The 15,168-nt window shown below is 57.3% G+C and overlaps 1 protein-coding gene across 3 annotated transcripts in view; it reads right to left on the bottom strand.

Annotated features, from left to right (window-relative positions):
* The window catches only part of GRM7 (glutamate metabotropic receptor 7), a 236,553-nt gene extending 222,227 nt beyond the window's left edge, over positions 1-14,326 (bottom strand). For all 3 annotated transcript variants that reach the window (XM_058844701.1, XM_058844700.1, XM_058844702.1), the window contains exon 1: positions 13,680-14,326. In XM_058844701.1, the coding sequence (XP_058700684.1) occupies positions 13,680-14,189 (510 nt within the window). In that variant the 5' untranslated portion in view covers positions 14,190-14,326. The remainder of the gene's footprint in view (positions 1-13,679) is intronic.
* Between the last annotated feature and the right edge of the window lie 842 nt (positions 14,327-15,168).

Below are 15,168 nucleotides of genomic sequence, written 5' to 3'. Positions count from 1 at the left end.
TTATACATCACACACAAATTCTGCTGAGTTACACACCCATTTCTATGACAGGCTGTATTTTATAGATCAAAAACCCCCAAACAATGTCTTCCAAATATATCTGTTATATCTGTGACGCCTGAAATGAGGATGAGCAGCATGGCTTTAAAATAAAACGGGAATGGCTTTGTGGGTTTGGCATCTGCCGAAGGATTCAGGTTCAATAGCACAGACACCACTTTGCCAACTGTTAAGGAAAACAGATTCCAGTTGTACCACATTTTTCTTGATTTATGTGAGCACTGGGAAAAAGATGAGGGGGGAAAAAATAACCTGCAAAGCAAAAAAAAAAAATTTTTTTTTACCTTGTTTTGCTGTTCTGACCGTGAAGCTGCTGAGTTTGAGAGGCTGCAGGATCCCCCAGAGCTGAGCACAGGCACAGGCAGACCCTGCTCATGTGGATCTGCCCATCCCTGGGCACTGGGAGGTCACTGGGCTGCCCCTGGGTACCAGCAGGGTCTGTGGGGCTGCTGGGGCTCATTTGGGAAGCTCACAGGACTGAGCAAGAGTGTGATAAAAATCAGATAAAAATCCCATCTCTGCTTACACAGAGCACTAACCTGCTGCAGGCAGGAGTCAGGTCATGTACTGCTGTTTGAAATCAGCTACTGTCTAATTCAGGCCTGACACATTTTCTAGGATACAAGATTTTGTAATATAAAGCAGGTCCCAGAGCAGCCCTGGGTTTGCTGTTGCTCCCCACCCCCCAGCCCAGCCCAGCAGCCCCTCATGGTGCCCAGACAAGTCTGGGGAAGTTCTCTGTCCAAATTAGGAATAAAAATAACTTTGCTAAAGGGGCCAGGAGGGAGCAGTCCCTGTGCTCCCCCCTGCAGCTCGCTGCCCTCCATCCCCAGCACAGCCTGAGCCCATTAGAGCCAATTCCATCTCTCCCAGTGCTGCCTCTCCCTGCCAGGCCATTTGCTCCCTGCTTTCTATTTTTAAAACTGCTCCAGCTCCTGAGAGTGTTTTGTTCAGTGCAGTGACAGGCTGTCACTTACCCGAACATGGCCCTTCCCTGTGCTCAGCATCCCAGGGAATTCACCCAGCACTTGGACACTTCCCTGCCAGGCTCCCTGCAGGGCAGAGGCAGCTCTGCAGTGCAGCCATGGGGTCCTGGGCACGGGATCCTGGAATGGTTTGGGTTGGGAGGGACCTCAGAGCCCCCCCAGTGTCCCCCAGCCATGGCAGGGTCACCTCCCACTGTCCCAGGGTCACCTCCCACTGTCCCAGGGTCACCTCCCACTGTCCCAGGTGCTCCAGCCCCAATGTCCAGCCTGGCCTTGGGCACTGCCAGGGATCCAGGGGCAGCCCCAGCTGCTCTGGGGAGAAGCACACACAGCACACACGTTCATTGCTAAAAATTCCTCGTGAGAAAGCAGCAAAAGTCAAACCAGAGCAATTCTGAGCAATAAAGCCTTGCCTACAGTCTGTCCCATCCCTTGCTGCCACAAATCAGCGAGTCTGCCCCGAGGAACTGCTGGCATTTTAATAAACTGCTCTGAGCTGCTTCCTGCTTTAGAGCAGGGGTGAAACCTCTCAGCTCCTCCTGCAGCCTGTCCTTGCTGACACACAACTGCTGTGGCAGGGCCCAGATCCACTCCAAAGGCTGGACTTCATCCTGGAGGTCTTTTCCAACCTTAATGATTCCATGATTCCAAGGAATGGCTCCACTCCAGTTCTGCACGTGGTGTTGAGCACAGTTTGGAGCCAGGCTCAGCTCCTGGGTCCTGAAATCTGTGTAAATCCAGAGCTGAGGGCTCCAGCAGAGGTGCAGCCCCAGAATCACCCCTGGGCTGTGTTTCCTTGCCCACATCTGTCCGAGCAGAGCCATGGGAGGCACAGCTGAGGAGGCACCAGCAGCGTTTCACTGCCAGATGGAGCAGCACGAGCTTGGCTGGGCAAGAGCAGGACATTTTACAGCCCCATTCCTTGGTGCTTTTGTGCCCAGAGTTCCTTTATTCTCTTCTGAAATGCAAGGAGATTCTTCCTGAGAAAATAAGCACATGGGTAGGAGGCTTTTTTTAACAATTCGATTGCCCAGCAAAATACATTTTTCACAGGTGGGAAAAATTGTATTTGGGATTTATTTCATTTCTTCATGGATTTAATGCTCTTCACAGTTTACCACGTCACTGAAATATTCCTGAAGAAGGAAAAGTGGCTTTTCCAAGGACTCCATTACCTCTGCTCTGCTCCTGTTCCACACTGAGGTGTTGGGGATCCTGGTGTGTTACAGAAGGACTTGTGCAGCTGCCCTGGGATCCTCCATGGGGCTGGAAACACCCAGGCCATCCCTCATTTCCACATTTCCAGTTCAGCCAAACAAGAGCAAACGAGCTGGCACTCCCTCAGGGCTGCTGCCACCCTGGGCACTGCAGGCAGATGGAAAATTCAACTTTTTGTGTCAGCTTCCAAAATCCTGTGAAGTCCAAAATCCCGGTGTCCAATTCACCTGGGACACCAACATTCTGCTGCAGGAGATGAAGCAGGCAGTGAGCTCCCAGTTCAGAGAATCCCAGGATCCCTGAAGCTTTGGGAAAAGCCCTCCCAGCCCATCCAGTCCCAGCTGTGCCCAATCCCACCCTGTCCCCAGCCCAGAGCCCTCAGTGCCACCTCCAGCCCTTCCCTGGCCACTCCAGGGATGGGCACTCAAACCCTTTCCAGTTGTCCATTCCAGTTGTCCAGAGTCTGCTGGGGAATCAAAATGTCTTTTCCTCCTCTGAAAAGCCTGCACTGTAGCCATAGCAGATATATCTCAAAAAGAGAATTTCCTTTGCATCATCATCCACAGAATGGGTTGGGAAGGAAGGAACCTTAAGGATCATCCAGTTACTGGGAGATTTTCTGTAATGCTGTCAGATAGAAAAACTACAAACCTGCAAAAAGTCGTTTAATTAATTTTTATTGTCAATATAATTTCTGTGCATCCAAGCCCTGCCACAAAATTACCTGCTTTAAAAATCACTAAACCATCTCTATTAGTGCTGGATTTTATTCCTGCAAAAATAACAACTTCCTGCCAAATTTGAGCTGACAGTTTGTCTTTATTTTTGTAGTTATTCCTGCCATTTTTTATTAAATGGAATTTGGCCTTGATCCTGTCCATTAGGACTCGCTTTTGATGGGATCCACATGGGAAACAACTCCATGGGAAACAAACTCAGTCCTGTCTCTGCTGGGGAGATGCTCTTAGGAGCTGCCATTAAATCCCAGTGTTCAATTCCAGCCATCCATTAGATTCACCTGGATCTTATCATTTCAGCACCAAGCTGTGGGGAGCGAGAGGTGTTTTTAAACCAGCAAATTCTGGACACCAGGACATCCATGGGGACAAGTGCTCTGCTCTGACACCTGCAGTCAGTCAAGCCAAGCTTTCTTTGGCCATGAAACGTTGACTTCTGACACTGACTGCTCTGTGTTTCCCTCAAGATAGCAAAAATTAATTTGTATTTTAAAAGGGAGGAGCTACAGCAGCTGTACAAGTGTGAGAGCAAGATCTGAGGGGCTGCTGTGACAGCAGGAGAGCTCCAGGATCACACCCAGCCAGCTCCAGATTGCCCAGCTTGTGACCTGGCAGCGGCTCCAGGGCACTGCCCCTGGGCTAGGGCAGCGTGCCAGCTGTGCCAGCTGTGCCAGCTGTGCCAGCTGTGCCCTCCCTGGCCCTGGCTGTGCTGTGTGACAGGAGAGCTGTCCCTGCAGGGCATCCTCCTCCCAGCACCCTCTCACCCTGCACAGCCACACCTTTCCAGCAGTTCCCTTCACTCTGTCCCCACAGAGCCCAGCCCAAGCACAGCCTGTTGCTGGTGCTGCTAAAGCCTCTGAGGTGGCTCAGGATTCCTAAACCACATCTTTTCTCTGTTTATCACCCGAGATTGATTGTTCTGAGCCCTAACATCATCTTCATGGCAGCCAGGCAGGATCAAAGAGCTGATCAGGCAGGTGACAGAGCTCACACAGGGACAGAGATGCTCCATCCTCTCCTCACCCAGCACAGCTCTGCCCTTCCCAGCCCAAGCCCTGAGCAAGACCTTACAGAAAGAGCTCACATTCACAGCATAAGTACATACAACAGTAATGGTTTTGTGTATCTCTATAAAAACACCCACATACACATCCATGCTCAGAGGCATTAAACAGAACCATCATCAGGATGAAATCTTGTGACCTGTGACTGTTCCAAGCCGTCCCCTCCACCCCCACAGCTCAAGCCACCCTTTCCCCACACCCCAGACCAAACCAGAGCTGTTGGATGTGCCCTGAATATGCAAACACCGGAGCTGCAGCACCTCAGGCAGCGCAGGGCATTGGGAAGGGGAGGTCTCCAGGCTTCCTCCTCTTCCCAGTGTCAGTCAGAGGCCAGGCAGCCCAAGTGCTTCACTGATCCCAAGGCCCTGAGAGGAGATCTCCAGCCAGGAGCACGTCCCAGGGCTTTGGGAACATTTGCCAAGCTCATTTCAAAGGGCTGGGGAGGGAGGCACCGGCCAGCATCACCCGACAGCTGAGGGATAAGAGAATGCCCAGACTCACACAGCATCTTAATGCTCTCCAGATCCCAAATGACACAGCAAAAGTGTCCTCAGCACCACAGCCTCAGCCACAGGGACCTGGGGCTGGCCTCTGTCCCCACAGAGGAGCTGGGATCCCTCTGGGAAGCTCAGGTGTGCCCAGGGTGCCCCATCCCGCACCTGACACCGGCTCTGCTGCAAAAGGCTTTGCTCCAAAACACTGCCCATGGAGCTGGACACCCCTGAGCACCCACTGCTCCCACCCTGAGCTCCCAAAACACAGAGCACAGCCCATGGACACCCCTGAGCACCCACTGCTGACCCCCTGAGCTCCCAAAACACAGAGCACAGCCCATGGACACCCCTGAGCACCCACTGCTGATCCCCTGAGCTCCCAAAACAGAGCACACACAGCCCATGGACACCCCTGAGCACCCACTGCTGATCCCCTGAGCTCCCAAAACACAGAGCACAGCCCATGGACACCCCTGAGCACCCACTTCTCCCACCCTGAGCTCCCAAAACAGAGCACACACAGCCCATGGACACCCCTGAGCACCCACTGCTGATCCCCTGAGCTCCCAAAACACAGAGCACAGCCCATGGACACCCCTGAGCACCCACTGCTGATCCCCTGAGCTCCCAAAACAGAGCACACACAGCCCATGGACACCCCTGAGCACCCACTGCTGATCCCCTGAGCTCCCAAAACAGAGCACACACAGCCCATGGACACCCCTGAGCACCCACTGCTGATCCCCTGAGCTCCCAAACACAGAGCACACACAGCCCATGGACACCTCTGAGCACCCACCCTGATCCCCTGAGCTCCCAAAACAGAGCACACACAGCCCATGGACACCTCTGAGCACCCACCCTGATCCCCTGAGCTCCCAAACACAGAGCACACACAGCCCATGGACACCTCTGAGCACCCACTGCTCCCACCCTGAGCTCCCAAAACAGAGCACACACAGCCCATGGACACCCCTGAGCACCCACTGCTCCCACCCTGAGCTCCCAAAACACAGAGCACAGCCCATGGACACCCCTGAGCACCCACTGCTCCCACCCTGAGCTCCCAAAACAGAGCACACACAGCCCATGGACACCCCTGAGCACCCACCCTGATCCCCTGAGCTCCCAAAACACAGAGCACAGCCCATGGACACCCCTGAGCACCCACCCTGATCCCCTGAGCTCCCAAAACACAGAGCACAGCCCATGGACACCCCTGAGCACCCACTGCTCCCACCCTGAGCTCCCAAAACAGAGCACACACAGCCCATGGACACCCCTGAGCACCCACCCTGATCCCCTGAGCTCCCAAAACAGAGCACACACAGCCCATGGACACCCCTGAACACCCACCCTGATCCCCTGAGCTCCCAAAACAGAGCACACACAGCCCATGGACACCCCTGAGCACCCACTGCTGATCCCCTGAGCTCCCAAAACAGAGCACACACAGCCCATGGACACCCCTGAGCACCCACTGCTGACCCCCTGAGCTCCCAAAACAGAGCACACACAGCCCATGGACACCCCTGAGCACCCACTGCTGATCCCCTGAGCTCCCAAAACAGAGCACACACAGCCCATGGACACCCCTGAGCACCCACTGCTCCCACCCTGATCCCCTGAGCTCCCAAAACAGAGCACACACAGCCCATGGACACCCCTGAGCACCCACTGCTGACCCCCTGAGCTCCCAAAACAGAGCACACACAGCCCATGGACACCCCTGAGCATCCACTGCTGATCCCCTGAGCTCCCAAAACAGAGCACACACAGCCCATGGACACCCCTGAGCACCCACTGCTCCCACCCTGAGCTCCCAAAACAGAGCACAGCCCATGGACACCTCTGAGCACCCACTGCTCCCACCCTGAGCTCCCAAAACACAGAGCACAGCCCATGGACACCCCTGAGCACCCACTGCTCCCACCCTGAGCTCCCAAAACACAGAGCACAGCCCATGGACACCCTTGAGCACCCACTGCTGATCCCCTGAGCTCCCAAAACAGAGCACAGCCCATGGACACCCCTGAGCACCCACTGCTCCCACCCTGAGCTCCCAAAACAGAGCACACACAGCCCATGGACACCCCTGAGCACCCACCCTGATCCCCTGAGCTCCCAAAACACAGAGCACACACAGCCCATGGACACCCCTGAGCACCCACCCTGATCCCCTGAGCTCCCAAAACACAGAGCACAGCCCATGGACACCCCTGAGCACCCACTGCTCCCACCCTGATCCCCTGAGCTCCCAAAACAGAGCACACACAGCCCAGGGTGGCCCTGGGGACACGGGGACATCCAAGAGCTCCAGCCCAGCCTGGCAGCAGGAACCATCAGCGTGTGCTCCTGGGGCTGGAGAGCTCTGCAGGCTCTGGGGGCTGGGCTGGCTCCAGCCAGGGGAAGCACAAGGGAACTGCCAGGAGGGAGCTGTGGGCACCACCTTTCCCTGCCCCTGAGCAGGAGCAGCTTTTATTGCCTTTAAATTGCTGATGGCTCACAACAACTGCACTGCCTTCAGCAGAAGGGCTTGGGAGGACCTCGTGAATCATCAGTAACGAGCAGAGCTCTGGAAATCCTTGTTCTCCTTTAGGTTTCTCTCTGCCTGGGTACCCTCTCACCACACTAATGACCTGGCTAGATTGGATTCCATGCTCTCCAAACAGCCTTAATTACATGCTTCGTATCTCCCGATATTATGATAAAATTCATCATAGTCCAGTGTCTGGGACAGTCAGCATTGTCACTCATTGAGATTAATTTGAATACAACTATAAATAGAAATAACAACATCTGATCTTACGAAACAGAGTATTGTGCTGGATGGTTTTAATGCCTCCAAGCAAAACTCATTTAATAGAATAAAATATGGAACAGACTCCATGTAGTTTTGTAGTATTACTGTTATGAGATTCCAAAGCAGATCAATAATTCTTTCATAAAAATTAATGCCTTGAAATGATCCCTCCATTTGTCATTCCAGAGAGGTCACCTTATTTTGTTTCAAAGAGTAAATTGCACGAGTGAACTTGCTGAAAATCTCTTTTTCTCCATTCCTGCACCCCTTGTGCCAGCCCCTATTATCCCTGACCCCTCTGCCCATCATCCCTCCCTGTCCCTCTCCGTGGATGAGCATCCCTCTCCTGGCAGCACCACTCTCCTTCCAAATGACCCTTTGCAGTCCCTTCTGCCTCAAGAGAGACACTTGAAAACAGATTAAGAGCCAAGATTATTGCTCAAATTGAATTTTGCCTTGTCAAGAAAATTAATTTTACCTCCAAAACACAGCGTTCCAGAAAAACACATTCCCAGCACCTCCAACCTCTCATTAGTGACTCCCCATGTGGAATTCTTGAAGTGAGGATTTTCCTGGCCTTTTGTTTATATAGGGAAAATCAGATTCCACATGTCTGTGGTGCAGCCTCACAGCTGAGGCACAGCACATCATGGCTCAGGGTGCTGACACACGTCAGGGCCTCACTATCAACAAGGACAAATACTGAGAGGCTGCTAAAATGAAAGCTCATTAAGGAACACAAAAAAAAACCCACAAAACCCTCTTCTTTTTTTTTTTTATTTTTTAGAAGAGGCAAAGAATTAAAGGTTGCTGTTTCCTATTTTCAGCTTTTTCTTCCACTCTCTGTGTGAGAAACTGAAGAATGTGGAGTTTCCTGAAATATCTTTTCTAAAATGAATCATTACTCTGTTGCCTAAAAAGTATTGTCCTGTTTGAAGTGAGGAGAGGAAAATGCAACAATCAGATCAGGAGTTCACAATAAATTAGCATCCAGAGAAAAAGACTGCTGAAATGTGGGAGTTTTCTTCCCAAGCCCCAGTGAGAGCCCAGGTACATTCCATCCATGAAAATTCTATCAATTAAACTTGTCCACATGCCATCAGGGCAAGGTCAGCAGGAGGGGCTCAACACATGGATCTGGAATGGAAATTACATCCCATGGAATGTGTCTATATCCCACATTCCTGCAAAAAACCTGAACTGAGAGGGAGGAAGAGCCAGATTGCAAACATCTTCCTGGGAATTAAAAGGAGTTTGTAGAAACTGATCAGATCAGCAGTGTGGAACCCATCAGCAACCAAACATTTCCCAGGGATCTGTTGGAACCATGGGATCACACACGGTTCTGTACATCCTCACACAGCCCTGCCCTTCCTCCCTGTGCCTGAGGAGCATTCCTGGCAGGAGCAGCCTCCAGTGCTCCCCTGACTCCCTGGAGCAGCTGAGCCCCAGCCCCAGCCCCATCCCATCCCATCCCATGGATCCCATCCCATCCCATGGATCCCATCCCATCCCATCCCATCCCAATCCCCATCCCAATCCCAGCCCGACAGCCTCCCCCAGAGAGCCTGGCAAAAGCGTGTGCATTTCACAAGAAAAGAGCAGCATCCTACTCAGAGCTGCACTTTTAAGCTCCCTTCCTTTCCAAATAATCTCATTTTTGAGATTACTGTGTCTGGAGCAGAAGGCAGGACTGCAACTGTCATCTTCCTCCTTCAGCAGGAAGGAAAGGCAGCCAACACCCCCAGGGAGATCAGGGATGTTCCAATTTACACTCCCTTAGCCCAGTGTGCTGCAAAGTTCCCTGAAGGGGCTCAGGAACAGCCTCCTCGGGGCCACAAGAGCCACCCCTGATAAAATCCCACAGAGATTTGCACAAGAACAAAATGATTCTTAATCGACTCTTTCAGATTGCATCCACCGAGGACACAAACCTGAAGCAGTAATTTGTTTATTATTAATGCCTGTCATGAGAAGTACGTAATTCTAAGGGAGCACAAAAAATAAGATTTCCAGCATTAAAAAAAAAAAAATCAGGGTGCTGATATTCCCCATATTGTGTGGCTCTACTCCCAGAAAATATGAAAAACACCCTGGCAATGGTTTTATCATGGAGTTCCATTTGCAGGGAAAGCTACGACCCTGCAAAGGAGCAGCATTTTCTCCGAAGCAAAACCAGCAGCCTAAAAACATCCTGCCTGAACTCCCCGGCGCATTTGGAAGCAGCTTTCCAAATTATTCTGGTGTTATTTTTAGGAGAGATATTTAATTTATGACCAGGCTGCTATTTAGTGGTGAGCACTGATAGAATTGTGTTGTGAAGAAGTCCCTGCCTTGGACACACTGGAATGTTGGGGCAGGGCCATGGGCACGCTCCAGCAGCCCGAGGCTGATCCCTCCTGGAGCAGGAACCTGCCCTGCTCCCCACATCCCTGCCTGCCAGCCCTGGCACGGGATGGGACCAGGACCCAGCCCCAGGGGCTGCCAGGGCACTCATCCTGCTGGAGGGGATGAAGAGCATGGATGGAAAACTGAGAGTCCAGCCCGAGGCAGCTCCCGGGGAAGCCGTGGCCAAGCTGGAGCAGCTCTGGCACACTCAGACATCCAGCCCTGTTCCCCCCTGCCCGGCTGGGCTCTGCCCTGCTCCTGCAGCTGCTGCTGCTCCTCACTCCTCACTTTAACCCCAGGTCCCAGCAAGCCCTTGGCAGCGGCAGATGCTGAACCCGGGGGTGCAGCCTCCCCTCCCCTCCCTCAGCCCCTGGGCTTGCACAGGGCACTTCCATCCCCCTTAGTTCATTCTGGAATCCTCCCAGATGGGGCCTGAAGAGGCATCCTGCCCCACTGGCAATTCCTGTGCCCACCCACACGTCCTGTGGGGCCTGGCAGGAGCAGTGAGCACCCCAAAGTCTCAGCTTGGCTCCATCAGCACCAGCCCTTCAGCTGGAGAAAGGGAGAGGCAGGGCTGGAGCTCCCCTGGGCTCCAGCAGGACTCTGTCCCTTCCCCACACTCCTGGAGGAGCCTTCCCACCCCAACACCTTCCAACCCCAGCCTCTTTTATCCAGGAGCTGCTCTGGGATAAGGGAGGGGAGAGGTCCAGAGGCAGGGGAGGGACTCTGATCACACAGCAAACACCCCAAGTGTCATGGACATCCCTCCCATCATTTTTTCACCCCAGGAAAGCTCCTCCAAAACCTCCAGCAGTAATTGCATGGATGAATTCCAGCCGAGGAGCCAGGCACTGCCTCTCCCTGCTGATCCACCTGTTGGCTTTGGCTGAGGATGCTCCCAGCTCTGTGCAGCGCTGGGAGCGGGTGAGCTGCAGGCAGAGATAACAGAGCCTCCCATGCAGAGAGGAAGATGAACAGCCTGGATGGATCCGGCCCCTCCTGGGGTGGAAGCGCCTGAAGCACCAGGAGCTGGCTGAGGCAGCCCTGCTGTGCTCTGGATGGGTTATACATACATACATATATATATATCTATATCTATACAGATGTATTTACACAGATTTTCTCCCTGCATTAAGGCACAGCACAAATACTTTTCATTGTCAGAGAAGCAGAAACTCCAGTAAGATTCCTTTGCAGAGGCCTCCACGGAGCTTTTACCTACCAGATGTGAGGGAAAAGCCAGCTTGACATGCAAGGAAGTGTTCAAGAGCCATCCACCCACCCCTCACCCACTGCCCCAGGCAGTAAAACCCACGGTGACTCCTGAGAAAGAAGCTGCCTGCCACACTCAGGAATTTCAAAGAGTTCTGGGGTTAACAAGATTTTTTGTGATTGGTACTTGGTTTTCCTCTTTCCACTAACTTCGAACTTCTCATCCACCCACACACAATGACACTTATTTGCTGAACAGGTCCAGTTCTCATCCTAAAATAGTTCTTTTTATTTCTTTTTGGCTGAGCATGTTCTGAACTGTATTTTGAAGGAGGAGAGGACAATAGGGAGCAGCTTTACGGCATGGAAGATCTGCTTCAAGGCAGCTCATCCAAGCTGCACAATAGATATTCAGTAAAATCCCTCAGTATGGGCCAGTTCCTGCTTTCTGGATGATTTGGTTAAATTGCAATTTTGAACAGATGCTTAGTCACAATACATTAAAGTATTTAGTTTATATAAATATCTCGACATGGAGAAATTGTCCAAATATCTTATTTTCTGCAAATTCCACTACATAACGTATCACCAAAGACTTTGCAGGTATTGTGGCATTATCCAAAAACCTCCTGGTGCCTACAATTCCCTTCTGAGCTGCATCTCGGTAGGGAGTGCCCCGGACTTGCTGCGGGATGAGAACTGGAGTGAAGAGCTGCCTGATCTCACCCTCCTGGCTGGTGCCAGCTGCTGGAGCCGAACCCGAGCACAACTTCAACCCGGCTCACGTCTCTCCGAGCTGCTGGGCTCTGGCAGAACGTGAGCTCGTGTGTCCTGCGGCCCGGGGAGCTGCGGCCGGGCAGGAGGGCACGGAGCGGGGCCGGGCACGGGGCGGGGAACGGAGCGGGGAACGGCAGGAGGGCATGGGCACGGAGTGGGAAACGGAGCGGGGAACGGCAGGAGGGCACGGGCACGGAGCGGGGAACGGAGCGGGGAACGGCAGGAGGGCACGGGCACGGAGTGGGAAACGGAGCGGGGAACGGAGCAGCGGAGCCGGGCACGGAGAGGCTGGGCAGGAGGGCACGGAGCAGCGGAGCCGGGCACGGAGCGGCGGGGCCGGGCACGGAGCAGCGGAGCCGGGCACGGAGAGGCCGGGCAGGAGGGCACGGAGCCGGGCACGGAGCGGGGAACGGAGCAGCGGAGCCGGGCACGGAGCAGCGGAGCCGGGCACGGAGCGGGGAACGGAGCAGCGGAGCCGGGCACGCAGCAGCGGAGCCGGGCACGGAGCGGCTCCGCCAAACGAGGAGCTGCACGGTGAAGCCGCACAAACTGTGGGAGGTTCAGCACGGCGCTGAATCCGGCAGCGATGCGCTTGAATCTGCCAGGAGGGGAGGCGAGCGAGGCAAAGAGACAGCTCGCCGGTGTTGTTTCAGGAAAATAACCAGGGCACAGCCCGGCCGGGCAGAGCAGAGGGCAGCGAGGAGCGAGGGCGGCATCGCCCCGCTCGCCTCGGATGCAGCGGCCGGAGATGGCACCGGCAGCCAGATGGGAATGAGGAGGCTCGGCGGCTGCTGACAGCACCGAGTGGATTTGCCGTGAAAACCTCACAAGTTTCCAGCTGGGAAAAGCGGGGGATCTCTCCGCCCGCTGCACAAAAATAAAAAAATCCCTCCACCACCTTCCGCATGCGAAGGCGTAGGACAGGGAGCAAAGAACTCCGCTGCTCACGATGCATCTGGTGGCGCTTCTGTCACTGTCACCGCACCCGCGATCGCTGCCGAGGAGCACCCGGCGCTCGCTGCGGGGCCCGGCGGCTGCAGCAGCGCCCCGGGGGGACATCCCATCCCTGGGGGGACATCCCAGCCCTGGGGGGACATCCCATCCCCGGGGGGACATCCCATCCCTGGGGGGACATCCCAGCCCTGGGGGGACATCCCCACGCCCCGGGGGGACATCCCCACGCCCCGGGGGGACATCCCCACGCCCCGGGGATGAAGCCCTGGTCAGACGCGGCCAGATGGGCTCTCAGGGCCGTGGGGCAGGAGGATGAGAGCCCGGGGGTGCCGGGTCTCCGTGGCCGAGCCCCACGAGGTGCAGCGCACACGGGGAGAGGAGAGCAGCGGAGAACGGGCAGGCGCTGCAGAGCGTCTCCCCCGCACACACACGCACGGCTCTCTAATCCTCCGGCTCTGCTCATCCCTCGCTCCTCCCGGAGCCGCCGGAGCCTGGAGCGGCGCTCCCGGGATGCAGCCGCCCCCGGAGCCCCCGCTCCGGCCGGCCGGGCTCGGGAGGGAGCCGGGACCCGATCCGGGCAGGCGCTGGGTGCTGGGGCTGCCCCACACAGCCCCGGCTCCGCCGGAGAAAACCCCTCCTGACCCTGTCCCGACCCTCCGCGACCCCCGGGCCGGGGCGGCCGCGGCCCCGCCAGCCCTGCCCGCAGCGCCGGGATTCCGTGCGCCCGCATCCATCCCCGCCGAGCCACGGCTCGCTCTAACGCCAACCCAGCGCAACCAGCGCCTCTTCTCTCTTTTTTTTTTTTTTTTTTCTTCCTTTCCCTCAGGCGTTGCTTCGTGCAAATGGGGCGATAAATCCAGAAAGCGCCACGCACCGTGGAGAAGGGAGACGGGGAGGGGAAGCAGCTGCTCCGGAGGGAGGCGGATGGAGCACCTGGAGAGGCACGGGGGGAGCCGGAGCGGCGGAGCCCCGCGGCACGGCCCTACCTGGAACAGCCGGAGGATGTTGGCCACCATAATGGACACGGAACTTCCCGACGCCCCGATCACTCCAACTACTTTCTCCGGCTTGACGAAGACGGGCGGCTCGCCGTTGGTGCACCTCACGTCGGAGGTGTCCTTCTGGATGAGCGCCTGGACGAAGGTGAGGGACTGCTCCAGCGCGTAGGTGTCCCGGGAGCAGGTGTCCAGGATGCGGGCACCCAGCGTGACGTTGGGCAGCAGCTCCGGGTCGCTGTTGATCTGGTCCAGGGCGTAGAGCATCGCCTCCAGCCTGTGGATGCCGTTCTCCTTCTTGATGTCCCCGCAGGGGGAGCCCGGGGGGCCCTTGGCGTGCACCGGGAAGAGGCCGCCCAGGGTGATGTCCCCCTCCAGCCGGATGGAGTGGGGCGCGTACATCTCCTGCCCGCGGGCCGCCTCCCCGAGCAGCAGCTCCAGCAGGCAGCAGGGCAGCTCCAGCAGCGCCAGCAGCCGCAGCACCCTGCCCGCCCGGCCCATGGTGATGCCGCCGCCGCCCCCGGGCGCTGCCCCGCGCTCCCCGGGGGCCGGGCCGGGCGGGATGGCCGGGCCGGGACGGCCGGGGGAGGGCTGCGGGTTCGGCCGCTGCCGCCCGCCCTGCCCTGCCCTGCCCTGCCCTGCCCTGCCCGCCGCGCTCCGGTACCGGCACTGGGGACGGCGCCGCTGCCGCTGCCGCTTTAAGCGGCCGGAGCCGCCCGCCCCCCGGCCCGCCCCGCCCGCCCCGCCCGCCGCCGCTGCGCAGCGCCCGCCGCACCGCCCCGCCGGCACCGAGCGAGCCGGGCACCCAGCCGCGGGGGATGGCCACCGAGCCGCGGGGGATGGCCACCGAGCCGCCGGGGATGGCCACCGAGCCGCCCGGGGGATGGCCACCCAGCCGCGGGGGATGGCCATGGAACCGCCGGGGGATGGCCACCGAGCCGCCCGGGGGATGGCCACCGAGCCGCGGGGGATGGCCACCGAGCCGCCGGGGGATGGGCACAGAGCCGCCGGGGGATGGCCACCCAGCCGCGGGGGATGGCCACCGAGCCGCCCGGGGGATGGCCATGGAGCCGCCGGGGGATGGCCACCCAGCCGCGGGGGATGGCCACCGAGCCGCCGGGGGATGGCCACCGAGCTGCCGGGGGATGGCCACCCAGCCGCGGGGGATGGCCACCGAGCCGCCCTGCCGGGGATCGGGCTCGCAGGTGGAGCCGGAGCCGCCGGCGCTGGGGACGGGGGACCGGGGGGGACCGGGGGGGAACGGGGGGACAGGGGGACCGGGGCGACCGGGGGGACAGGGGCCGCAGCCGGAGCCGGGCAGCGCGGCTCGGGAGCGCCCGCCAAAGGCGCTGCGTGGGGGATGCTCGCTCAGCCTCGCTGGAGCATCCTCCTCCTCCTCCTCTTCCTCCTCCTCTTCCTCCTCCTCCTCCTCCGCCTCGCTCTCCCGGCGGGGAGCGCAGCGCTCCCCCGCTCGCTCTCC

The sequence above is a fragment of the Poecile atricapillus genome, chromosome 9 (genome assembly GCF_030490865.1).
Source record: "Poecile atricapillus isolate bPoeAtr1 chromosome 9, bPoeAtr1.hap1, whole genome shotgun sequence".
In the NCBI taxonomy this organism is placed as follows: domain Eukaryota; kingdom Metazoa; phylum Chordata; class Aves; order Passeriformes; family Paridae; genus Poecile; species Poecile atricapillus.
Note: the sequence above shows the minus strand (reverse complement) of the source record. Positions and strands in the feature narration are given on the sequence as shown.